The sequence below is a fragment of the Scyliorhinus torazame genome, chromosome 17, assembly GCF_047496885.1.
Source record: "Scyliorhinus torazame isolate Kashiwa2021f chromosome 17, sScyTor2.1, whole genome shotgun sequence".
Classification (NCBI taxonomy): Eukaryota; Metazoa; Chordata; class Chondrichthyes; order Carcharhiniformes; family Scyliorhinidae; genus Scyliorhinus; species Scyliorhinus torazame.
The window spans coordinates 72,719,817-72,746,436 of record NC_092723.1 but is presented as its reverse complement, the minus strand read 5'-3'; the positions used below and the strand labels follow the sequence as shown (position 1 = coordinate 72,746,436).

The window sequence follows — 26,620 nt, the reverse complement described above, 5'->3', positions numbered from 1 at the left end:
CTGGAACACACGTTCAACACCACTCCCACGATTCCCTGTCCTGGCAAACATTTCTCCTCCACCTATTCGCCCACTTGCAACAGGCCAAAAATCACAAATGCTTCCAATACCCTCCACTTGCCATCATACAGATCAATTCAGCCCCCCCACCTCAAGAAGGCTGATCTGGAAAAACCCTCCTACATAGGACTTCAATGCAAATTCTACCTGAACAAATGAATGGGAATCACTAGTTTCAAATCCAACCCAACAACTGCCTGCTTTAACCTTCCAAGGAGAGAGTGGTCCACTCTTAACAGGTTCAGGACTGGTCATGGCCCCTGCTTTGCCAACCTCCACAGATAGGACATTAGTGCCAGTCCCTTATGTGCCTGTGGGAGAGAGAAAACTATTCACCACAACACAGAAGATTGTCCAATCCGCGGATTGTACTCTGTACAGCAGGACTGGAAGGAACTGCTTGGCTTAGGGGCTTTGCATTCGCTAAATAAATAAAATTTCTTCTCTTTTGCTCCACCTGTCTCTCCTCCCTTTTATCAGCAGCAGTCTACCACATTCCCACCTCACTTCAGTTCACATTGAACTAGAAATGTTAACTCTGTTTCTCGCTCCATAGATGCTGCCAGACCAGTCGAGTTTTTCCAGCATTTTATTTTATGCTTGTCCAGTGACAAAGAATTACACTGCCGTACTTGTTTTTTGTCCAGTTTATAAAGCTAAACTGTAATCCAGCCTGAGCACTGTTATAATGCTTGATACTCCACATTGGGCATTAGTTTGGCACATGGTGTGCAGGTGGTTCTGAGTGGAACTTTAATAGTTGTCCGTTACTGCTATTAACACTCCTTAGATCATTTGAAATCTGTTCTCATGATTAATGTTAAGGACACGTGCTAACTACATGGGGAGCAATAAAGTGCACTAAAGGATGATTGTTTCAATGAGATTAAATTCATTTTTATTAATGTCAGTTTAATGTTTGCTTCCTTTTCCTTAATGCACAATTTGTGGTTTAATTTGTATAGAACTCTCCGGTTGTGTAGCATGCTTGCAGCATATTTTTAACCACATGTTATTAATTCTTGAGCTCTGTGAGAACACTTGTGATTAAATGATCTAAAGTTTTTGTTTCTGTGTGGCACAGTGATATGTCTACTAACAAATTTGAATATTCACATGAAGCTAGAGTTTTTATTTAATTTTTATAGTCTGATGGACAACATACAAAAATGTACATTCTTGGTTGCCAATTCCCTAGATGGTACGTTACGCAGCTCTGAGAAATGCTCTTCTGATTTGAAGGAATAATGTTTTAGTGCAGTGTTGGCACTCGCCCACGTTCTAATAAGTTGTGCTTAATATAGGGAGAGGTCCTTTTCAATAAAGTATTTTATGTATTCATAATTTAAGTCCAATATGGTGGTGTACAGGACTGTTAGTGGATTATGATTTGCTAATATAACGAACAGGTTAATGACATATAGTAGCAATTGACAGGGCCGGTTTAGCTCTGATGGCTGGACATCTGATTCATGATGTCGAGCGAGGCCAATAGTGGGTTCAATTCCTGCTGAGGTTATTCATGAAGGCCTTCTCAATCTTGCCCATCAGCTGAGGTGTGGTGGTACTCAGGTTAGATCACCATCAATCAGCTCTCGCCCTCAAAGGGGAAAGCAGCTTGTGGCCATCTAGGACTATGACGATGTTACTTACTTTTTTAAGAGTTAATTTTGTGTTTTGAGTATTAAATTACATTTGAGATGGCAGCACGGTGGTGCAGTGGGTAGCATTGCTGCCTCACGCCGCTGAGGTCCCAGGTTCGATCCCGGCTCTGGGTCACTGTCAGTGTGGATTTTGCACATTCACCCCATGTTTGCGTGGGTTTTACCCCCACAACCCAAAGATGTGCAGGGTGGGTGGATTGGCCATGCTAAATTGCCTCTTAATTGGAAAAAAAATAATTGGGTACTCTAAATTTATAAAAACAAATTTACATTTGAGATACATTTTGAGAACAGGTCTCCCAGCCCCCCCCCCCCTCAATTCATTGAGAAAGCCAAATTCAGGTTTTCAATCTTAAATTCCTTTCTGAGCCATAGAAGATAATCAAAACCCTAAGACATTCCAAATCCATATCTTCCATGTCATAATTACTGTTGTTCAGAAATTTGTCTCAACTCTATCAGGAATCCTGTTCTACAGGTCAATCATTCTTTGAGAAAAATAAAGCATTGTTGCTGCCCAGTGTGTTTTTTTTTTAGAAAACATTTTAATAAAGCATTTATAATTTTAACATATTAATACTCTAAACAACTGAGTGGTCCGACACAGTTACAGTTAATCAATCATACCATCCAACACAAGTTATTCTACAGAATACTAAAGTTCATACTAGACCTTAACTTAACTTCAGATTAACTAGCAAGTACCCAGACAGATGAAGGCCTTTATCTGTATTCGACTTCTGTAGTCCTCGATGTTCGGTCCTTGGTCTGGTCTGATGCTCTGGGCTTCCTTCTGTTTGGTGCTGTGATGGTCCTCCTCATGGCTGGTGAAAATCACCATAGTTCCTTTGGTGTTGCTCGCTGCTGCAGAGAGAGCGATTCTAAGATGGTGTAGCACCTTTTGTACCTTATTGGTTTCACGCCCTTTTGGGTGGTCCCTGGCCATTACCAATCAATCGTTTAGGGCTCAATCACCCTGATCGATCAAGTCCAATCAGGGGCTGCCACATTGATTTTGGGGTGCCATGTTATGTAGGTTTTAGGGTCACGTAGGCCCTTCCAAATGAGGAATGTAGGTGCTGTTGTTTTTGGTAGACATTCGTGATTGACAGTATGTTTCCATTGTCCCTGGGATGGCCTGGAGTTGGCCTTTTTTCTGTGTATTGTGATGTCTAGGTTGCAGCTTGCGCATCAATATTTATTTAAACTGCAGCCTGCTTGTCCTGTACTTGGCTAAATCTCCCAGTGCCCTTTGCAGGTCGCTATCTTAGGTGGCCGTTTGGCCACAGCATCCAAACAACTCAGTTCACTCCCTCTTTTCTAATTTTATATGCTTGATTGGGGGCAGCACGATGGTTAGCACAGTTGCTTCACAGCTCCAGGGTCCCAGGTTCGATTCCCAGCTGGGTCACTATCTGTTTGCACGTTCTCCCCGTGTCTGCGTGGGTTTCCTCCCACAATCCAGGTTAGGTGGATTGGCCATGCTAAATTGCCCTTATTAGGTGGAGCTACTGGTTTACGGGAATAGGGTGGAGGTGGCGGCTTAAGTGGGATGCTCTTTCCAAGAGCCGGTGCAGACTCGATGGGCCGAATGGCCACCTGCACTGTAAATTCTATGACTTCTATTATGCCCAACTCCTCGTGTGAATCATGTTAATCTTGTTTGTTTCATAGACCTTTAAATAAGTTTAAAATATCCGCTTTAAGTCTATGTCTTCATAGAATTTTCGTAGAATTTGCAGAAGGAGGCCCTCTGGCCCATCGAGTCAGCACCGACTCTTGGAAAGAGCACCCAACTTAATCCTATCCCATAACCGTAACCTAGTAACCCCACCTAAACTTTTTGGACACGAAGGACAATTTATCATGACTAATCCACCTGACCTGCACACCTTTGGACTGTGGGAGGAAACCAGAGCACCCGGAGGAAACCCACGCAGACACGGGGAGAACCTGCAGATTCTGCACAGACAGTGACCCAAGCCGGGAATCGAACCAGGGACCCTGGAGCTGTGAAGCAACTGTACTAACCACTGCGCTACCCTGCTGCCCCTTGCCAGTGATTGTAAACCCAAGGCATTAAATCATTGCCTTATGATCTTGAGTTAGGGATCATCTGTGTTGCCCTTTGCACCTCTACTAGAGTCACAATGCCTTTCATCAGTTAAAGGTACTATTTTCCACCATATTTCAAATGAGTCTTATGTAACTTTATTTTCATGAATTTATTTTGTACTCAAATATTCCAGACAGTACAATTCAGAACCATATTTGGTTTGTCTGCAACTTCCTGACACTGCTTGAACTTTAAGGAAGCAGTTAATAATTCTTGGGTGGTCTTTCCTTCCAGTGATCTCCATCCTATATTATTTGTACCCTGTGTGTAGTTGCCCATTTATCTAAATTAGAAGTTATTTTCAGAAATTGTTTGCACTTCCCCGGTTTTCCAGGTGTTTGTACTCTTATTTGCATTATTATGTTTCTCTTATTTGAATTGATATGTTTCTATAAGGATTTTAAAAATCAAGGGTGACATTCCAGTGCAGTACTGAGGGGCAGCCACACTGCCAGAGTCTTTCAAAGAGTTGTTAAACTGAGGCCCATTTTCCCCTAAGTGGATATTAATATCCTATGACAAGATTTCAAAGAAGAGCAGGAGAGTTCTCTATGGTGCCAAACGACACACAGAATAGACGATCAAAATGTCTGTTTTCATTACATTGCTGTTTGTGGGAGTTTGCTCTGCATAGATTAGTTTCCACATTTCCTATGTCGCAACAGTGACTGTGCTTCAAAAGTACTCCATTGGCCGTAAAGCGGTTTGAGACATGTGGTGGTCATGACACTATATAAATGCAATAAAAATAAATAAAGTTTGGTTTAAATTGTGATTTTAATTGACACTGTCTATTCTGTTGCTCATGCTTGTTAATGTATACATGCTAAACAGATAGGGACCTAGCACCAAAGCCTGAGGCACCCATTTGTGACAGGATCCTAGAAATGGGAGCTCACGTTGCCACCTCCTATGTTACTCCTGAACTGGTTGTTATTGTTTTTGTGTCTTCACGCTGTTCCCTTGGAGAATTGTGTGAAGTAGTGGAAGGAATCTAAGCCTAATTAACAGTCTGGCAGGCTGCGACATGAATGCTCTTTTATAATGATGACATTTACACCGATACAACGCAATTGTTAATAGCCTCCCCCTCCCCATATGATCAGGGGGTGACCCATAAAAGCTTTTACATTGGGTAAACTGTTCGATATAAACCCAGAATTCTGAGCCACAGCTCCAATCTTTACTTGTTAGGATTGGACCTTTCGAACCTTTTAATGTTTCCAATCAAAGGTGAGTATGCCACTAACAAGCGAGCATGCTCCATTTTAAGCTAGTTAATAACTTTCTGAAAAGAAAGAATTCTTCTTTTCTGATTGCAATGACTCATTCTGTGGGTCCACATCCAGTAATGCCGGGAACCGCCCAACTGTCTGGTGGTGGTGAGGAGGGGGTTAGGAGGCATGAGCAGCTTGTTTTCTAGCCCAGGCATTGTCAAAGTCGGGGCCGCGACCCGCGGGCGGGTGTCGGGAGGGTCGTTGCTCAGCACTCCCAATTGCGGAAATCCGCGCGCAACAGCCGGCTTTTAACTATGCCGGCGGCGAGCGGCCTTCAAAATGGCCACGAACATATATTTAAAAATGCGTCCGCACCGCGCTTGTGTGCCCGATCATCGGTGCACATGCGCAGTGCGGCCGCATTTTTTAAAGATGTTCGTGGCCATTTTGAAGGCTGCTCGCAGCCGGCATAGTTAAAAGCCGGCTGCTGCACGCTCTGCCTGGTTCGGAAGTGCTTGGTTTTTCTGAACTAAGCTAAGGCCGAGTTTCCCCCCCGGCGACTAGCACCATCGGACCCACCCACAGAAGTCCAGCACCATGGCCTGCCCCTCGGAACTCGCCTGTATCTACAGCGCGCTTATCCTGCACGACGTTGAGGTCACTGTCACTGAAGACAAACTCTGCCCTGATTAAAACAGCTGGTGTAACCATTGAGCCTTTCTGGCCTAGTCTGTTTTCCAAAGCATTGGCTAATATTGACGTCAGTAGTCTGATCTGCAACGTTGGTGCTGGTCATCATGTCCCAGCTGCTGCAGCAGTTGTTTCCACCGCTGCCCCTGTTGCTGCTGAAGAGAAAAAGGAAGAGAAGAAACAGGAAGAACCTGAAGAGTCTGACAATGACATGGGCTTTTGTCTCTTTGATTAAACGTGTCGTGCAACAACATTGTTACAATTTACAAAAATAAATAAAAATTGAATATAAAAGCTGGCTGCTGCGGCTGAAGACCGCAAATTTGCGCAATCGGAGACGCTGAAGATTAAAAAATATAATTCTATGTAATCTTCCTGCTTGAGGGAGGCAGAGACGGCCCCCGAACGTCGCCATCACGTGTTTTGGGCGCGATTGCAATTTCTCCATTTTGTCAGCAGCAAACTAGGTAAGAGGAAATGGTGGGTCGTGAAGGTCGGCCAGCGTGGGTCCCGAAGGTTGGCCAGTTGGTAAAAATGGGTCCCCTGAAAAAAAGTTTGAAAAACACTGTTCTAGCCGGTTGCGAGAACTCTTTTAAAATCCACAGGTATGCTTGAGTTGGCATGTCCTTGGATAGAAATGTGGAATAGAAATCTTTTTTCCTTCCCCCTTCTTCCCTCCCTCACTGCACCTGAGCTGCCTGTCTGAGAAGCTGAAAAAATGTTTCCTTGCTGCCTTGGTTGAGATGAATCAACTCTGCAGAGAGTATGGTTTATACCTAGGGCACTTTGTACTGCTATACCACACCAGTAATGCACATATCCAATGAGTAAGCAACAGTACATTTTCCTTGAAGGAAGAAAAGTAATCTGATGTTTGGATAAAACTTTTAAGTATTTTCAGCTATCTTAATTGGAGGACACGATAATGATAGGTGCTGTATTGTTGAAAAAAGATATACATTGTCAAAGCTTTTCATCTTCCGGACAGCTCTCAAGAATACCAATAAAAAGAAGTGTTACGGACGCCTGGTCAGCCCTCCACAATGGCCAAGAGATTAAACCAGATGCATAACTTTTTTAAGTTTTAAGACTGCAGAAAGATCAATTCATTCCAGGGGTGAGAAAATAAGAAATAGTGCTTGGTTACTTTATAACTACTTTATTAAAATGAAAGTAAAACCATATTTAAACATTTACTTCACCATTCTAACACTAACAGTATTACATTCATTTTCCTTCTCACCCACTCTTGCTCCCTCCCTTCTGCCACCCCTCTCCCTCCCGCCCCCCCCCCCTCCCATCTTCCGCCCCTCTCTCCCGCCCTCCCCTTCTCTCTTCCACCCTCCAAACAAGGGCTCTCCTCTGGGATGACCCGACTGAAACTGTCAGAGGGCTATATTGCTCACTCCCGTTTACACTAGATCAGAGCCTTGCCATTCAAATGCACCTAGCCTTCTATTGAAAGACACATGGGGCGTCCAACTCTATAATGGGATAACGGCTTGTCAAACAAGGTTGTCCCGGACTCAATTGAATCACCTTGTGCATTCCGGAACTTGTTGAATTCTGAATGAGGCCATGTGACTCGGCCAGGCCTATCCCTTTGATTCTGCTGCTAGCAGTCTAGGACATCAAATTTGGAGAGGAGGGTGTTGTTGAGCAGATTGATAGTTGTAGGAATGTTATGGTGAATGGAGGACAAAAACTAGGTGGTTAGGATTTTGAAAATGTAATTACAGGAGATGCAATTTCAGAGGTGAGTGGAGGGGATTGGGGACTATCAGACAGAAGCAGTGTTAGAGTATTCTGTGTAGAGAACAATACATGGAAGTGATTAGAAATGGTCTGTGACTGACGATGGGAGTAGCAAGCCATATGAAATGGAAAGTCAATGGGGTGGCCACAACTATGGGTAAGGGAGTGTATATATAGCAGGAGAGATGGAGGGAAGATACAGGTGGTGGGCTCAGAAGAGGAACTTGTTGGCATGGCTCCACTTACCTATGTGAAGTATTTATCTTGTTCATATTGAACACTTTTCATATTTCCATTTAACATTGGGGGAAGATTTTCTGTGGTTTTCTTGGGAATTCATATAAATAAAATTTGAATTTGTCAGTAATTCAACACCACCTGTCCCGCATCAATTCGGTTGACTGTTAACTGCCCAGTGAAATGAAGTGGCCGTCAATGAACAGCCCACCAATGACTGTGCCAGTGGTGACTCATTCCATGAATGAATTTTTAAAAAAACTCCATGTCACAAAACATCCCAAGAGCCTCACAAGAGCAACTATGCACACACAATAGGAAGGAGGAGAGAAGTTTGGGCAAGCAACTTACTCTTTCAAAAGCTTACTAAACATTTATTATTTAAAAAGTGCCAAAGAAAACAGAGTAATAGCTATACTATCTTGTCAGCAATGGTAAGTTGGGGAGGCATGCAGTCAGTAAGAGTTGGAAGAGTGAACTGTATGTTTGAAGTGTTTGTTACATGTGCCTGTAGAGGCAACCAGAATAATGTAACTCGAAGAATTTGTACTTGGCCCGTGTTGGATAGTCAAAGCATTTTTCTAAATTTCAGTCGGCTATTTCAATGCAGTCTGTTTGTAATTTGCCAATTTTCCTTGTACCAGAATGAGATCAGCTTTTTATAGAGAGTTCAGTTTCAAATAGTAGAGTATCAGATAAGTGACACGCTGCAGGTATTCAGCAGTTGGGTTTTGTGGGGGCTCCAAGACCTCTTTAAAATGTGAATTCTCGCTTAATAGATATAAGCACCTGTTTTAAGAACGACAAAGCAAAAACTACAACAATGCTACATTTACTTTTGATCCCAAGATTAATTAAGCCAGTATAGTGTAATGATATTTTTCTCCTACCCAGTATTTACTCAATGTTACTCAAAATTTAATGGACAAATATAAAAGAGGAAAACAACCATTGGAAAATGGATAACCTTTTATGCCTGGTCATTGTTGTCCCAGTCACAGTTTGTAAACTTGAAAGCCAGGCCCAGGAGGAGGGTTTTTGAAGGAAAAGTAAAAATATTTAAAGAAAAAAAAGAGTTGGGAAATTATATACATGAATAAAATAAACTGTACATGTGAAAATGCACAATGTTGCTTGCCTGTTGTCCTTTCTTTGCTTTTTTTTTTGAGGGATACATGAGGTATCAGAGGCCACCCCCATGAATTTTTAACCCTGACCGTCAGAAAACTTGGCTACATAACTTGCACTGTCTATTTTGTGTAATTCAACTTAAAATGTTATATTCAATAAAAATAATGATAACTCTGTCTCCAATCAGCTGTGTACATGGCAAAATATAAACTCTTCCATTCTTCTCAGATCAACTTTTTAATTAGATGATTGTTTTAAAATTAAATACCTTAACTGATACTTTTTGTAAACTGGGCATCCAGCTCAATAATTCATAGACAAGCCAAGGTAAACCTGATACAAGTCTACAAGATTGAGGGGCATGGACAGAGTGGATAGTCAGAAGCTTTTTCTTGGGGTGAAAGAGTCAATTACTAGAGGGCATAGGAAGGTGGTGGGTGCTTGGAACATGCTGCCAGGGGAGGTAGTGGAAGCAGATACGATAGTGACTTTTAAGGAGCATCTTGACAAATACATGAATAGGATGGAAATAGAGGGATATGATCCCCGGAAGGGTAGGGTTTTTTATTTTAGACGAGCAGCATGGTCGGTGCAGGCTTGGAGGCTGAAGGGCCTGTTCCTGTGCTTTAATTTTCTTTGTTCTTTGTATTACATGCAATTCCCTTGCCTACGTCATTAATATAGATTAGAAGTAGATGAGGCCCAGGCACTGACCCATATGACATTCCATTAGTTCCACCCTAACATCCTTATAAATGACTTTTTTTCGGCTCTTTTCTGTTTATCCATGCTAGCATATTACCCTCAATCCCATGAGCCATGTACCAACCTCTTAGGTGTCACCTGATCTAATGCCTTCTGCAAATTTAAATATGACATCCACTGTTTTTCCATTATCTACCTTGCTAGTTACTTTGTTAGGAAAACAAAGGTAATTTTAAGGGATTTATATTTATATTGGTAAATATTTTAAATAAGGGATAGTATTAAGTATGTTTAATTTAATGGTTCGGTGCTTGGAAGGATAAGGCCTGAAGTTAGCTTCATCTGCACAAAGATACATTCATACTTACGTGTGGGGATTGGTTTCTATTCCAACTGTGATTCAGTTGTGCTTGGAGAGGGCTATGGCATGAAGAGTAAATCAGCCAACAGTGGTTGTTTAGCACCTGGGGCCTTGTAAGGTAGAGAAACTTTTCAAGTTTTAGTTTGGGTAATTTGATTGCAGAAGCTGATGGGTATTGAGAGAGAAGGCAGCTTTCACAGATGTGCAAGAAGCTGTTGGTTTTAGAAGGCTGGCGAAGAATATCTCGCTCAGCCTTGCTAGAAGAAAAACTATACTGTGGAGTAATGGTTAAGAGAACAGATGCTGGAAACCTAACGTCCAGCAAGTTAAGGAAACTAGAGAAATGAAGAGACGTTTCTAAGAAGCCTGGAGTTAATGGAACAGAGGAAACTGGAAACCAGATTATTGTTCAGTAAAGTCACAGCGTTGAAAAGGCATTGGATCATGAGAAGCCAATACAATATCTCCAGTAATGCTAATGTTTAGTTCAGGACGCATTATTTGAAATAATTGTGGAAATCGGTGGCTGGACCTCTGAGTTTGCGTTTCAGTCAAGCTAAACATGAAGGGAGGGGTGTAAACCTGAAAGCAAAACCTTGGTGGAGGGAGCCGAGGAAAAGCATGATTTGAAAGAAGATTTAGAAGTGTGACTTTTGAAAACTGAATTTGAAATCACTCATGTGGACGCCGGAGTTCAGTGAGACAAGATATTAGAATCATCCTGGGGGTTAGAGGAGAAAGCCACAGACATGTGGCACAGTGGTTAGCAGGTTAGCACTGCTGCCTCACCGCCAGGGGCCCGGGTTCAATTCTGTCCTTGGGTCACTGTCAGTGTGGAGCTTGTACGTTCTCTGTGTCTGCATGGGCTTCCTCCCACAGTTCAAAGATGTGCGGGTTGGATGGATTGGCCATGATAAATTGCCCCTTCGTGTCCAGGGATGTTGCAGGTGAGTTTATGGGGTTACGGGTGTAGGGCGGGTGGAGGGGAGAGTGGACATGGGTGCAGTGCTCTTTCGAAGGGTTGGCGCAGACTCGATGGGCCGAATGGCCTCCTGCACTGTAGGGATTGTATCCTATGACATAAGGGCAATGCCATTTAAATTCAGACATTTACTTGGGTTCAAAGAGGAGCGAGTCTTGAAATGAAATGAAAATCGCTTATTGGCACAAGTAGGCTTCAAATGAAGTTACTGTGAAAAGCCCCTAGTCACCACATTCCGGCGCCTGTTTGGGGAGGCTGGTACGGGAATTGAACCCGTGCTGCTGGCCTGCCTTGGTTTGCTTTCAAAGCCAGCGATTTAGCCCTCTGCTAAACCAGCCCCAGTCGTCTCACAGTCCTCTTTTGTGCTTAAAAGGGACTTGTGTGTTATGATGTACTTTGTAATCCGTGTTAATCTTAAAATTTATGCGTACTTGTTAAACTAAGAGGGAGTAAAGGAATATTGTACAACCATCTTTTCATGTTTAATAAATGTTTCTTCCTTGTTGTTAAAAGTGATTAGCGATCTGGCCCTGGATCACTGTCTGTGTGGAATTTGCACATTTTCCCCGTGTCTGTGTGGGTTTCACCCCCATAACCCAAAGATGGGCAGGGGATGTGGATTGGCCACCCAAAATTGCCCCTAATTGAAAAAAAATGATTGGGTACTCTAAATTTAAAAAGAATGTAATTAGCGCCTCTGTTCCTTTGCATTTTATTTTTAACCAAGTTATAGTTACTCTATGGAGCAAGGGTTCCATTCTAGGATGAAAAGTTAAAATGCTCTCTGATGGATATAAAGGGTCCAATACCGCTACTTTGAGGAAGTGTTATCCCTACTGTCCAGATCAAAATTTATCCTTCAGATGAATACTGCTAAAAGAGATGGTGATTGTTATTAAATTGTTGTTTGTGGGATCTTGCTGTACATGAATTGACTGCAGCAGTTGCTGCATTACAACAGTGACTGAAGTTCAAAATTATTCCATTTGCTGCATACATTAATGTCTTTTTCGCTTTCCAGAAGCATCAGTGGAAGTTAATATATGGGTTGTACATTTAAGCATTTTTTTCGTATGAATCTAATTGCATAACTTGTGCCCATACATAAGCTTCATAAAATATGAATGGACATTGTTTAGCACGCAATTAAAATATTTGGAATGTAAAAAATTGTGGTGGTTGGCACCAGCAGATGTGTAAGAGTACCCTGGCATAAACAAAACATTAACAGACTAGTGCCGTGGTTCTGTTATTTTAAGAAAGCCTTTCATCATTTATCTGCACCTGATTCCACTGGTGGTGTACAGAGCCATCTTTATAATTTAGTGGTTTGGTAGTCCAGAACTTGAGTAGCGCTTAAAAGAAATATATTTAAGCTTTTTGTCTTGTATTCTTCAGGACATTCACAAGATTGCCAAATATTGAATGAACAACAATTTATGGAGTTCTGATTGGTAGAGGAGTTGCCATGAGAATGCACCAGTTAACTGATGACTGACGGTTAACTGCCAAGCTTGTTTAAATTCAACCTAGGCAGGTTGACTTTGCTCAAGGCATTGCCCTGGGGAGTTGTTCCCTTTACATTTGGCATCCTTTCAAATGTCAAAGCTTTTCCTCTTGCACTCATCAGGACATGTGTCTTTTTCAGCGATAATTTTTAACACTATTAGTGTTGCCGTATTCTGTTTGTTGCAATTATACATTTGCTGAGCAGCCTGCTTCGAAATCTACTTGAGTACATCAGGTTGAATTTGAATTAGATTTTGAGGCCTTAACATAAAATTGTTTGTTTGGATCTCCTGAACCCAGTTCAACTTACACTGTCATGTATTGCAGCTACAAATGTAAATCATTATTGTTCCTAACTTTTTATTGGGTGGAGAAGAAAAGGGAGAAAAGGATGTGTTGGTGACACAACTTTAATTTGTTTCAGCAAAGTCTTCCATAAACTCATATTGTAGATAGAATTTGACATCCATTGACTACTTGCAAATTTAAAAAACAGCACACTGTCAGAAAACATCTGGTAACACTCAGTCAGTTCAGATAGCATCTGTGGAGGGAGAAGTGTTGATCTGAAAAGTTAACTATTTTTCCCGCCACAGATTATGCTCAAGTAGCTGTATGTTTCCACCATTATCTGTTTTTATTTCAGACTGTCAGCATCCATAGTATTTTATATTGGTATAAATTGATGTTGCTCTCAACAGAATTAGCAGTAAAATCCACTCTCAAAGCACTGCACGATGCTTGGGAAGAGAGAATCCACAAGGAACATTACTTTGGCTTGTAATCCCTTGATTGCTAATGCTGTTTTTGACGTAATGTGATATTTGACAAATTTTTAAAATTTCTTTTAATAAATAATTTTTATTCAAGGTTTTCAAAAAGTAACAATAACAAAATGAAAAAGAAACCCAACAGGGTTAAGTACAAAACACAGTCCAGAAAAACAACCCTCCATACCCCCCCCCCTGTACATAAATAATAAATTAACATTAACACCCTGACTTAATACAACAAGTACATACACACCCTCCAGTGTAAATAACAAAAAAAATAAAAAATAAAGGGACCCCCCCCCCCCCGAGTTGCTGCTGCCATTGACCAATGTCTACCGCTCTGCCAGGAAGTCTAAGAATGGTTGCCACTGTCTAAAGAACCCTTGTACCGACCCTCCCAAGGTGAATTTCACCCTCTCCAACTTAATAAACCCCGCCATATCGCTGATCCAGGATTCCACGCTTGGGGGGCCTCACATCCTTCCACTGAAGAATCCTTCGCCAGGCTACCAGGGACGCAAAGGCCAGAATACCAGCCTCTTTCGCCTTCTGCACTCCCGGCTCCTCTGCCACCCCAAATATTGCGAGCCCCCAGCCCAGTTTGACCCTGGATCCTACCACCCTTGACACCGTCCTCGCTACGCCTTTCCAAAGTTCCTCCAGCGCTGGGCATGCCCAGAACATATGGGTGTGGTTTGCTGGGCTCCCTGAGCACCTAACACACCTGTCCTCACCCCTAAAAAACCGACTCATCCTTGTCCCAGTCATGTGTGCCCTGTGCAGCACCTTAAACTGTATGAGGCTGAGCCTCGCGCACGATGAGGAAAAGTTCACCCTCCCCAGGGCATCTGCCCACGACCCTTCCTCAATTTCCTCTCCCAACTCCTCCTCCCACTTACCTTTTACCTCCACCACCGAGGCCTCCTCCTCATCCTGCATCACCTGGTAAGTTTCCGAGATCTTCCCCACTCCCACCCACCCCACCGAGAGCACCCTGTCCTGTACTGTGTGTAGCCGTGGCCGCGGGAATTCCACCACCTGCCGTCTGGCAAACGCCCTTACCTGTAAGTACCTGAAGGTGTTCCCGGGGGGAGCCCGTACTTCTCCTCCAGCTCACCCAGGCTCGCGAACTTCCCTTCCACAAACCGGTCCCCCAACTTTCGTATCCCTGCCCTGTGCCACCCCGCAAACCCTCCACCTGTTCTTCCTGGGGCGAACTGGTGGTTCCCCCGTAATGGGGTCACCGCCGAGGCCCCCACTTTCCCCCTGTGCCGCCTCCACTGCCCCCAAATTTTGAGGGCAGCCACCACCACCGGGCTCGTGGTATACCTCCTTGGAGGGAGCGGCAGCGGCGCCGTTGCCAGCGTTCCCAAACTCGTACCCACACGACGACGTCTCCAGCCTCTTCCATGCAGCCCCCTCCCCCTCCATCAGCCACTTGCGCACCATCGTCGCATTGGCGGCCCAGTAGTATCCACAGAGGTTGGGCAGCGCCAGTCCCCCTCTATCTCTATTCCGCTCCAGGAACACCCTTCTCACCCTCTGAGTCCCTCGCACCCACACAAACCCCATCATACTCCTGTTAACCCGCCTGAAAAAAGCCTTCGGGATAAACACGGGGAGGCACTGGAACAGGAACAAAAGCCTTGGGAGCACCGTCATTTTGATTGACTGCACCCTACCCGCCAAGGACAGCGGGAACGCGTCCCACCTCTTGAACTCCTCCTCCATTTGCTCCACCAACCTTGTAAAATTAAGCCTATGCAGGGCCCCCCAGCTCCTGGCCACCTGGACTCCGATACCTGAAGCTCCTCTCCGCCTTTTTTAGTGGGAGCTCGCCAATCCCCCTCTCCTGGTCCCCTGGATGAACTGTGCAAAGCTCGCTCTTCCCCATGTTGAGCTTGTACCCCGAAAAGTCCCCGAATTCCCTAAGAATCCTCATTACCTCCGGCATTCCTCCTACCGGGTCCGCCACATACAGCAGCAGGTCGTCCACATAAAGTGACACCTATGCTCCTCACCACCACGCACCAACCCCCTCCAGTTCCCACAGTGCCATAGCCAGGGGCTCAATCGCCAGTGCGACGAGCAGGGGGGGATAAGGGACACCCTTGTCTCTTCCCTCGGTGCAACCGAAAGTACTCGGACCTCCTCCTGTTTGTGGCCACACTCGCCATCGGGACCTCATACAACAGCCTAACCCACCTGACAAACCCCTCCCCAAACCCGAACCTCTTCAGCATCTCCCATAGGTACCCCCACTCTACCCTATCGAAGGCTTTTTCAGTGTCCATCGCCACCACTATCTCTGCCTCCCCCTCCCTCGCCGGCATCATGATCACGTTCAAAAGCCTCCGCACATTCGCGTTCAACTGCCTCCTCTTCACATACCCCGCCTGGTCTTCATCGATGATCTGCGGCGCACAATCCACAATCCTCGTGGCTAAGACCTTCGCCAACACCTCGGCATCTACATTTAGCAAGGAAATTGGTCTGTAAGACCCACACTGCAGGGGATCCTTGTCCCGCTTCAGGATCAAGGAGATCAGTGCCCGGGACATCGTCGGGGGTAAAGCCCCCCCTCTCCCGGCCCCAGTGCCTTCCCTGCCTGCATGCTTCCTTTCCCTTTGATCAGCTCCTTCAGCCCAATCGGGACCCCCAATCCCGCCACCCGTCCCTCTTCCACCTTTGGAAACCTCAATTGGTCCAGGAAGTGGCCCATCCCTCCCTCCTCCCATGGGGGCTCGGATAGGTGCAATTCCTCGTAGAAGTCCCTGAAGATCCCATTGATGCCAGCTCCACTCCGCACCATGCTCCCTCCCCTGTCCTTAACTCCCCCAATCTCCCTAGCTCCATCCCGCTTCCGAAGCTGATGTGCCAGCATCCGGCTTGCCTTTTCCCCATACTCGTAAATCGCCCCCTGGGCCTTCCTCCACTGCACCTCCGCCTTCCTGGTGGTCACTAGGTCGAATTCGGCCTGGAGGCTACGCCTCTTCCTCAACAATCCTTCCTCGGGCTCCTCCGCATACCTCCTGTCTATCCTCACCATCTCCCCCACCAGCCTCTCCCTCTCCCTCCGCTCCTTGTGGGCCCTTCTGGAGATCAGCTCTCCCCTCCCCACCGCCTTCAGTGTCTCCCAAACCATCCCCACTTTGACCTCCCCCCATTGTCGTTGGTCTCCAGGTACCTCTCTATACTTCCTCGAACCCGCTCGCTCTCCTCGTCCGCCAACAGCCCCACCTCCAAGCACCGCAGCGGGCGCTGGTCCCTCTCCTCCCCCATCTCCCAAGTCCACCCAATGCGGGGCGTGGTCCGAAATGGCTATTGCCGAATACTCCGTATCCTCCACTCTCGCTATCAACGCCCTACTCAAGATGAAAAAGTCGATTCGGGAATAAGCCTTATGGACATGAGAAGAATGAAAATTCCCTAGCCCCCGGCCTTGCAAATCTCCAAGGGTCCACCCCTCCCATCTGGTCCATAAACCCCCTCAGCACTCTAGCCGCTGCCAGCTTCCTACCCGTCCTAGACCTGGAGCGATCCAGTGCCGGATCCAGCACCGTGTTAAAGTCTCCCCCCATTATCAGGCCCCCCACTTCCAAGTCTGGGATCTGACCCAACATACGCCGCATAAAAGCCGCATCGTCCCAGATCGGGGCATACACATTGACCAGTACCACCCCCTCTCCCTGCAACTTACCACTTACCATTATGTACCTACCGCCATTATCTGCCACATTGCTCGACGCCTTGAATAACACCTTCTTTCCCACCAAGATCGCCACCCCTCAATTTTTGGCATCCAGCCCCAAGTGAAACACCTGACTTACCCACCCTTTCCTCAATCTTACCTGGTCTGCCACCTTCAGGTGTGTCTCCTGAAGCATAACCGCATCCGCCTTGAGCCCCTTCAGGTGCGCGAACACGCGGGCCCGCTTAACCGGCCCATTCAGTCCCCTTACAATCCAGGTTATCAGCCGGATCAGGGGGCTACTCGCCCCCCTCCCCGCCAACTAGCCATGGCCCCTCCTCGGCCAGCCACGCGCCTGCACCCCACACCCTGCCCGTTCCCCACAGCAGCGTACCCCCGTCTAGCGCCCCCCCCCCCCCCCCCCCCACCCCCACTCGCTCCATCTCCTCCTTGACCATTGCAGCAGCAACTCGATTCCCCCCCCCACCGGCTAGGACCCACCATAGCTGATTTACTCCCCCCATTGCACTTCTGCAAGTCAGCTGACTCCTGCAGACCCCGGCCACTCCTGCCTCTCCTTCGACTCCTCCCATTGTGTGGCACACCCTCCCCTCCCATCCCCATCCATAGGCTCTGCCCCTCCCCCTTCGCGGGAAACAACCCTCGCTTCCCCGGCCCCGCCCCCTCCAGTCTTCAGCACGGGAAAAAGCCCGTGCTTTCCACCTACCAGGCCCCGCTACCTCTGACGCAGCTCATTTTACAGGCCTGGTCCCCTCACCCCTGACTCGGGCCTCCCCCTCCCCCGTGGGGCCCCATCTCACCTCCAAGAGCCCCCCCCCCCCATACCAACCCAACCAAAACAGTGCCCAACCTGCCCCAGCCACCCTCACCGACCCAAAAGAGAAAAAACACAAAGAAAAAGAAACCCGGAGCAATACAAAGGCCCCCCCCCCCCGAAACAAAAATAAACACAGCATATCAACCGCAGTCCCCAATCGCCCGTCCAGACCCTCAATCTGTGTCCAACTTCTCGGCCTGAACAAAGACCCACGCCTCCTCCGGAGACCAAAATAATGGTGCCGGTCCTTGTAGGCAACCCACGGTCGCGCCGGCTGCAACATGCCAAACTTCACCCCCTTCCTGTGCAGCACCGCCTTCGCTCGATTGTACCAGGCCCTCCTGTTCGTCACCTCCGCACTCCAGTCCTGATATATCCGAACCTCCGCGTTCTCCCACCTGCTGCTCCTCTCCTTCTTGGACCGCCTGAGCACACACTCCTGATCGACGAACCGATGGAACCTCACCAGCACCTCCTGCGGAGGCTCGTTCGCCTTGGGCCTCCTTGCCAGCACTCTATGGGCCCCTTCCAGCTGCAGGGGCCCCTGGAAGGACCCTGCTCCCATCAGCGAGTTCAACATGGTGACCACATAGGCCCCCACGTCCAGCCCCTCCGGGAGGCCCAGAATCCGCAGATTCTTCCGCCTCGACCGATTCTCCATCTCCTCTAACCGTTCCTGCCATTTCTTGTGGAGCGCCTCGTGCGCCTCCACCTTTACCGCCAGGCCTAAGATCTCATCCACATTGTCAGAGATCTTTTGTCGAGCCTCGCGGATCGCCACTCCCTGGGTCGGCTGTGTCTCCAGCAGCTTATCAATAGACGCCTTCATCGGCTCTAGCAGATCCGTTTTAATCTCTCCGAAGCAGCGCTGGATACCCTCCTGCTGCAATTCCGCCCACTGCATCCACGCTGCCTGGTCTCGCACGCCGCCATTTTGTCCTTCTTTCCTCGCACCTTCTTCGGGTCCACCACCACCTTTTTTGTCGCCCCGCTCCTAGTTGAAGCCATATCCTGATAGGGAGCTGTTGTAGACTCCTTCCCACACCGGGAAACGTCGAAAAAGTGCCGTTGGGGGCCCTGAAAAGAGCCCAAAAGTTCGTTTTTGTGGGAGCCGCCGAATGTGCGACTTAGCTCCGCATAGCCGCAACCGGAAGTCGATATTTGATTAATAATGTGAAAAAAAAATGCAGTTTGTCAGCACTTCATCTCGAGCTACCGTAATACAGTTTTGTCGGCATAGTTTTATAATGAGCATACTAGTAGTGCAGATGAAATGATCAGTGTGTTCACAATCTTAATGTGCCTCCTTTTACTTTTCAGGTAACAGATAAGGGTCTCTGGGCAGATCTTTTGAAGGAGTTCAACTTTCCAAGAGGCTGTGCCAATGCAGCTTTTGCTTTGAAGCAATACTACCTGAGGTGAGTGATAATGGCTAAATGAGACTGTTTGCATATTGGATTTTACACTGCTGACCTGAGTACATGCAAAGTTAATCTGTTTTTAACTGAATATTAATATGCTCTGCCATTAAGTGTCACATCTAAGATTAGAAGTTGCCTGGTGCTTTTAGTCCTTTCAGGATTCCACTATATTTTTCCAGTATGCAAGTCTAATTTTCTACACATTGTGAAAAATATTGATATCAGCACTTATTCTATTCAATGCATTTTTCTATTGTAGTGAACTGCATGTTGCAGTTGTGCAATCTTTTACTGAGGGCTGATAGATAATATTGCCATGAAGCACCAGAAACTGTTTCCAACAGGCGATAATGGCACATTGACAAAGAGGGAAGATACTTGGAGTTTAAGAGCATTCGAGCAACAGAAAACCTATTTTTGAGAAAATCTACCAAATATCCTGAAGGACAGCGCACACATGTACAAACTAGGAAGTCAATTAATTATTCGAGGGATTGTGATGCACCACAATCTGAGTCTTCCATTGAAGATAGCCAGATGCTCTAGTTAGATCTTAAGAGATTCTGGTTTGGACAGTGTGTACAGTCTGTCTTTGCAGCCAGTATGTAGGGGTAATGGTGAGCTACAGTTGGCAAACATTATATAAAGTAACTTTGAAACAAAAATGGTAAGTTTTATCTCCTTTCCTCTAATAATTTCTGCAATCTTTATTGTCATAAGTAGGTGTGGTGTTGGGTGCTCTGGTGCACAGATGAGCCAACACAGTTGCATGTGGTACAACTCTATTTTATTATAACTCTTATAATACAGTTCGTTCTGGATACTCTGCACGTGCTGTCTCCCTGAGTGTGTTTGGCAATAGATGTGTCCTGGTTCTCCTCTGCAGCTAATACTGACCACCGGGGGTCGTGTCTGTGCTTTTATATCTTTCTGTCATTGGTTGTGGTGTTGTGTGTTCTGATTTGTCTGTTGGTGTGTCTATCATGATGTGTGTGTTTGAATATCATGACATCCCCCCTTTTTACAAAGATATGTGCCTACGTGGTTATAAATATAATTGTGTCGTGAGTGCATCGAAGAGTGTGTGTGTGTGTTATGTACAGCGTGTGTATATGACGTAAGTATTTACATGGGGCGATGTCGGGTGCGTCACACTAACAAGGTTGTACCATAACAAAACTTGGATGCGAGAGAGAAAAAAACTTGAACATTGGTCTGGTCAGACGATATCTGGAACAATAAACAACAACAGGTTATAATACAGAAGTGTTTGACTTTTTGAACGTATGAACAGCGTTATAAGTCCAGTCTAATGGGTGACCGCCTCAAGAATGGGCTGGTCCTCAAGCCGGTTCAGCTGTGGAGATTTGGTTCTGGTGGCGATGGAAGGGGCATGATCCGTGGCATCTCCACGAAGTCATCCTTGGGAACCAGTGGAGGATCCGGCGTGTGCGTACGGTTCAGTTGCGAGCGTGGAAGGCGGCGCAAAGCTCGCTGATTGCGCCTACGCACCAATCCATCCGCCCTGCATGCCAGGAACAAGGTAGAGTCTTTTTCTTTTTATGTTTGTGGTGGACGGCATCTTGTAGCCGATGGGTCGTTGCCATCGAAGTAGCACCATCACTAATATCATGCAAGGCGATGACTGTGCCAGATGTGGAAGTTGGCCGAGACCGTGTACGCTGGTTCCGGCCACCTGCTGTGCCGGAAGGGCGACTCCGCAGAGAAACGTCGAAGCATGTCGCCTTGGAGAGAGAATTGTTGCTCGCATCAACGTCTGGCGATGGCGCGAATTGGTGTGTCCATCTTGGACCGCCGGTGCTGGTTGCCACTGCCGACCCAGTGGGACTGCCACGCGATCCATTCCCTGTCGCCGTGGCATCCGCCGTCACCCTGAGCGTGCCATCACCGAGGCCGCGACACCGCCCGTCCGGAGCAAGGTCTGGCGTGCGTGAATCAGAGTCGGCGCTTGGCTGCTCCCCATCTGGAGTCCGGTCTGCCTTCCGTCGATGCCCCCCGTCCGGAGTCCCAACAGGTTCACTGGAGGCAGCCGAGATTCCTTGAAGCTGCACTTCTGGAGTCGGAACATGCAGGAATGCACCAACCAGTGGAGAGGGTCGAGCCATCGAGGGTGGAAGCGGTGCGCTGCCACCGCAGTCGTCAGTGGTCCCACCGTGATCGTCGAGTGCCTCGGTACGCACTAGGCGAGGTCTGTCACCTTGCACCTTTTGCATGGGAAGTGGGATGCTGTCGTCACTCGTCTCACATCCCGTGGATAGATCCTCATTAGCAGCTTGCTGTTCACTAGGGTTGGGTAAATTGTCAGAGTTTTCATCTGGTGGTGCACACCATGTCGGTGGACTGTCATTGTCTTGCCGTTGTCCTTCATTTGGGCTTTTCTTCTTTGGAATTTTAAATCTTCCCCCAGACATTGCAGAACCTTGTTTATTACCCCCAAATTCTCCCATAGGTATGGTCTCGAATATAGGATCCAATGTTTCTATCGACATTGTACTATTTTCCAAAGAACATTCCGTTTCACTTTTCTTCTCAGGTGCCTCATGTGTATCTTTGTCTAATGTACATGCCTTCATGGTCTCTGGGTCTGATTTTGCTGGGACTGGCATGGTCACAGTCTCTCTTTTACTGTTCTCAATTGCCCACCTTATACTCCCCATACATAACTGCTTAATCACTGGGGTTAGTGTGGTACAATGGATAATCAGGTCGACCTTATCTGCATCTTCACCATTAGTGGAAAGCACACTTGGTTCACTTGACACTGCTGTGGGTTTTAAATTCGTTATCTGGCTACTCGATGTCGGTGTCCTCAGGATTCTTGCTCCAATGTTCTGCTCAATAATCAGTGGAGCGTGTATAGGTTCAATGCAATTAATGTTCCCCTCAAGGTTTGAAGAGTCATTACTGACTAACTGCTGGTCTCCGAAGTTGGGATTTTGCGGTGTTGTGTTGAAGGGAGACATTTGTCCCTGCTGTAGATATGATTCAGGTTGTGTTATTTCCATTACCTGAGGATCAATGTCTTGTCCATTTTTTCGATCCGTACTAAAACACTGGCAATTCTCAGTCTGCTCCTTGCAAGTTAAACATTCAATTAATTTCGTTAGCAAATCCTCAGCATCCTTCTGTGGCCGTGCAGCATTATTAATCTCTGTTCGGCTATAATGATCCTGAAGGTCAGCGCATAAACTTTTTTTCTTCGGGCTTGGACGAGGCGATTCCTTTGGCTTGTCTTCAGTTGGGCTTGAACAGTCTTCAGCGCTGTGCCCTTCATTGTAGCATGAGAGACCGTCATGTTCATGCTGCTGTGTAGTGGAGCATGGTAGGCTGTTATAGCCTTCTTGTTGTTCACGTGAGCATGGCAGACTTGCATCGTCTGCCGCTGGTTGGTCAGGAGAGGTTGCTAGACCCTCATGGTCTTGTTCCTGCAAGGACTGCGCTCTGGAGTCTTGCGTTCCTTCCATCGTGGAGTCCGTCCACGAGCTCTCTGTGGAGGCTTGTGACACTGGAGTCACTTCTTGTTCGTGCAAGGACTGCGCTCTGGAGTCTTGCATTTCTGCAATTGTGGAGTCTGTCCACGAGCTTGCTGTGGAAGCTTGTGACACTGGAGTCACTTCTGGTTCATGCGAGGACTGCACTCTGGAGTCTTGCATGTCTTCTTTCATAGAGTCGGGAACGTTGAGCGGGACGTGGACCACGCTCTGTGTGGCAGCAGGGCACTCTCCGTGTGCTTGCACCGCTCCCTGTCTGTTAATGTCAGGCTGCAGCATCATCCGGTACTGATAAGTTGGAACGTCATATCTGCTGGATTGAAGATCCTCAAATCCGAAAAATGAATCCGCATCTGCGTCGGATTCAATGTGGGGGCCGCCAATGTGCAACACGAAAGGTTCGTCCGAGTCATAGTCATATAGGACCACGGAGCTATCATTGGGCTCGCGAGGTTCGGAAACACTGTAAAGATCGTCATCGAAGTATTCAAGGTCGGAATCATCGGCTTGTGCGTAGGTAACTGCTTGTCGGAGGGTTCTTCGGAGGTCAAATTCATCGCCTGGGTCAATTTGCGGCACTGTGCTGTCATTCCAGGTGAGGGAAGGTTGTTTTACAGCTTTAACAGATTTTTGTTTTTTTGATTTGGGACGTTTCCCTTTTAAATTGGATTTGGGACATTTCCCTTTTAAATTGGTGCAGTCTGGGGCCTCTGACATCCTGACGCTCGGTATGTAGCACGTAGGAAGCGACTGCGCATGCTCAGATCGCTGTTCCTTTACCGATGGCCGTTTTCTTGACTGCGCATGCGCAGCATCTCGCGCATGCGCAAACGAAACTTCCGGTTCTGCGCACTTCTCGCGCAACTGTGCTAGCGTTATACCTTTAGCAAGATGGCCGCCGACCTCGACCCAGCCTTCTCTCAGGCCCGGGATTTCGGCCTCTGGGAATTCGGGCTCCGGGATCCCAGCCACGAGGTGAGTACTGCAGCTTTTCTTACCTTTATGTGCCGATTGGATTGCGTTTTCTTCACAGTACTTGGAGAATTTGCCCAGGACTGCCTGGTAATCGTACCTTTGCTGCCTCCTGAAGAACCTGAACCTTCTGAATATTTCTCTTGCCCTTGCACCGGCGATGGTGAGGAGAAATTCAATTTTTTCCCTATCATCCAGGTCTTTGAGTTCAGCTGCCACCAGGAACAATTCGAACATTTGCCGGAATCGCCGCTAGTTTTCGCGGAGGTCGCCGTGGCACTGGAGCGCCTGCGGAACCGGGAGCTCGTACATCATGCCTGGGCACTGCTGGTTGTCTGTGTACACTGAGGTATGCCGGCAGGTATCGATCCACTCCTGTACCATGTGGTGTTGGGTGCTCTGGTGCACAGATGAGCCAACACAGTTGTATGTGGTACAACTCTATTTTATTATAACTCTTATAATACAGTTCGTTCTGGATACTCTGCACGTGCTGTCTCCCTGAGTGTGTTTGGCAATAGATGTGTCCTGGTTCTCCTCTGCAGCTAATACTGACCACCGGGGGTCGTGTCTGTGCTTTTATATCTTTCTGTCATTGGTTGTGGTGTTGTGTGTTCTGATTTGTCTGTTGGTGTGTCTATCATGATGTGTGTGTTTGAATATCATGACAGTAGGCTTACATTAACACTGCAATTAAGTTACTGTGAAAAGCTAACTAATTTAGCAGGATCAGAAACACTTCTTTAGGTCAAATAAGATGTGAGGGCAAAAATCCTTGGGTTCAACCTATGATGTTGGTTTTAGAAGGGAATGGAGTGCTGGAGGGGCCAAAGGCGATTACTTTGATAATCCATTGTTTAACTGCAGAAAGTTGTTGCTCTTATGTGACTTGGTGTTGGGCAACAGTCGGAACATACTGGCAGTAAGAGGGTCAAGGGGGTTGCAGAGAGGTGCTGTTGCCAGCATACATGAGGATTCTGAACCAATATATGCAGATAATGTAACACAAAAGTAGCTTGTAGATGAGAAGGAGGAGACCAAGGAGTGATATCTGGAAGAAATGGCATTTCTGACGATGTTATGGCTGTGTCTGGATAGATGAGAGTGGAACTAGAAAGTAATCCCAGTGAACTGTGCAATGGAGGAGAGATGTTGGAATAAGCAATAACATACTATTAACGTTCCTGATTTCTTGTTGTAGTAACCTTGTGCGATTCGTACACTGGGACATCCTGATCCCTCTGCATCTCAGCTCTGCAGTCTCCCACCATTTAGATAATATGCTTTTTTATTCCTGCCTAAATGCTGATTTCACATTTTCCCACATACTCCATTTGCCAGATCTTTGCCCACTCACTAAACCTATCTATATCCCTTTGTAACTTCCTCTTCGTAACTTACCTTCCTACCTATCTTTGTATCATCGGCAAATTTTGGAACCATGCATCCAATATCTTATGTCATTTATATAAATTGTAAAGAATTAAGGCCCCAGCACTGATCCCTGTGGCACACCACTTGTTACATCTTGCCAATCAGAAAATGACCCATTATGCCCTCTGTTTCCTGTTAGCTAACTAACCGTCTATCTATGCCAATATGTTACATCATACATCATGAGCTTTTATTTTCACAAACCTTATCAAATGCTTTCTGGGAATCTAGGTACAGTGCATCCACCAATTCCCCTTTATCCAGAGCACGTTAGTTCTTCAAAGAACTCCAATGAATTGGTTAAACATGATTTCCCTGACTCATAGCCACGTTTACTCTGTCTGGATACCTTGAATTTATCTAAGTGCCCTGCTATAACACCATTTAATAATGGCTTCCAACATTTTCCCTGTGACAGATATTAAGCTAACTGACATTAGTTTCCTGCTTTCTATCCCCATCCATAGTTTCCTGCTTTCTGTCCCCATCCCTTCTTGAATAAAGGAATTACATTCACTATGTTTCCAATCTAATGGGACCGTTCCTGAATCTAGGAAACTTTAGAAAATTGAAACCAATGCAACCACTTAATTTAAGACCCTAGCATGAAGTCCATGAGGATCTGGGGACTTGTCAGCCTGTAGCTCCAACAATTTGCTCAGTGTTACATCCCCATTACTTGTAGTTTTCTCGTTCCTCCTTCCCTTCCATTTTCTGATTTATAGCTATTTCTGAGATGTTACTTGTTCCCTCTAGTGAAGACCAATGCAAAATACCTAATCAATTCATCTGCCATCGTTTTATTTTCCATTATCAATTCTCCAGACTCACTTTCTATAGGACCAACGCTCACTTTATTAACTCTTTTTTAAAAATAGCTGTAGAAACTCTTACTATCTGTTTTTCTGTTTCAAGCTAACTTTCTCTTGTACTCTTATTTTTTTCCCCTCTTTACTAATCTTTTAGTCATTCTTTGCTGTTTTTATACTCTGTCCAATCTTCTGACCTGCAACACATCCTTGTGCAATTCTGTGTTTTTTTTTTAAAGTTTGATATAACCTTTAACTTTTTTAATCAATAATAATAATAATTGCTTATTGTCACAAATAGGCTTCAATGAAGTTACTGTGAAAAGTCCCTAGTCGCCACATTCCAGCGCCTGTTCGGGGAGGCCGGTTGGGAATTGAACCCGTGCTGCTGGCATTGTTCTGCATGACAAGCCAGCTGTTTAGTCCACTGTGCTAAACCAGCCCAATGTTGGTGGGTGCTGCCCGTGGAATCTTTCTTTCCCATTTGCATGTATGGCGCCTACTCTGTCTAGCCCCCTTCGAATCCTCTATGTTTCAAAAAGCTCACGGAATTTCAAAATTGAGTACTTAAATTTTTTTTTTAAATTTAGAGTACCTAATTCTTTTTGTCTAATCAAAGGGCAATTTAGAGTAGCCAATCCACTTAGCCTGCACATCTTTGCGTTGTGGGGTGAGACATACGGGGACAATGTGCAGATTCCACACAGACGGTGATCCAGGGCCGAGATTGAACCCGGGTTCTC

General features: G+C 46.2%; 1 protein-coding gene across 3 annotated transcripts in view; it reads left to right on the top strand.

Annotated features, from left to right (window-relative positions):
* Nucleotides 1-26,620, top strand: part of LOC140393946 (AT-rich interactive domain-containing protein 2-like) — a 467,509-nt gene that overhangs the window by 152,535 nt on the left and 288,354 nt on the right. For all 3 annotated transcript variants that reach the window (XM_072480629.1, XM_072480628.1, XM_072480627.1), the window contains exon 3: nucleotides 19,050-19,147. In XM_072480629.1, the coding sequence (XP_072336730.1) occupies nucleotides 19,050-19,147 (98 nt within the window). The remainder of the gene's footprint in view (nucleotides 1-19,049; nucleotides 19,148-26,620) is intronic.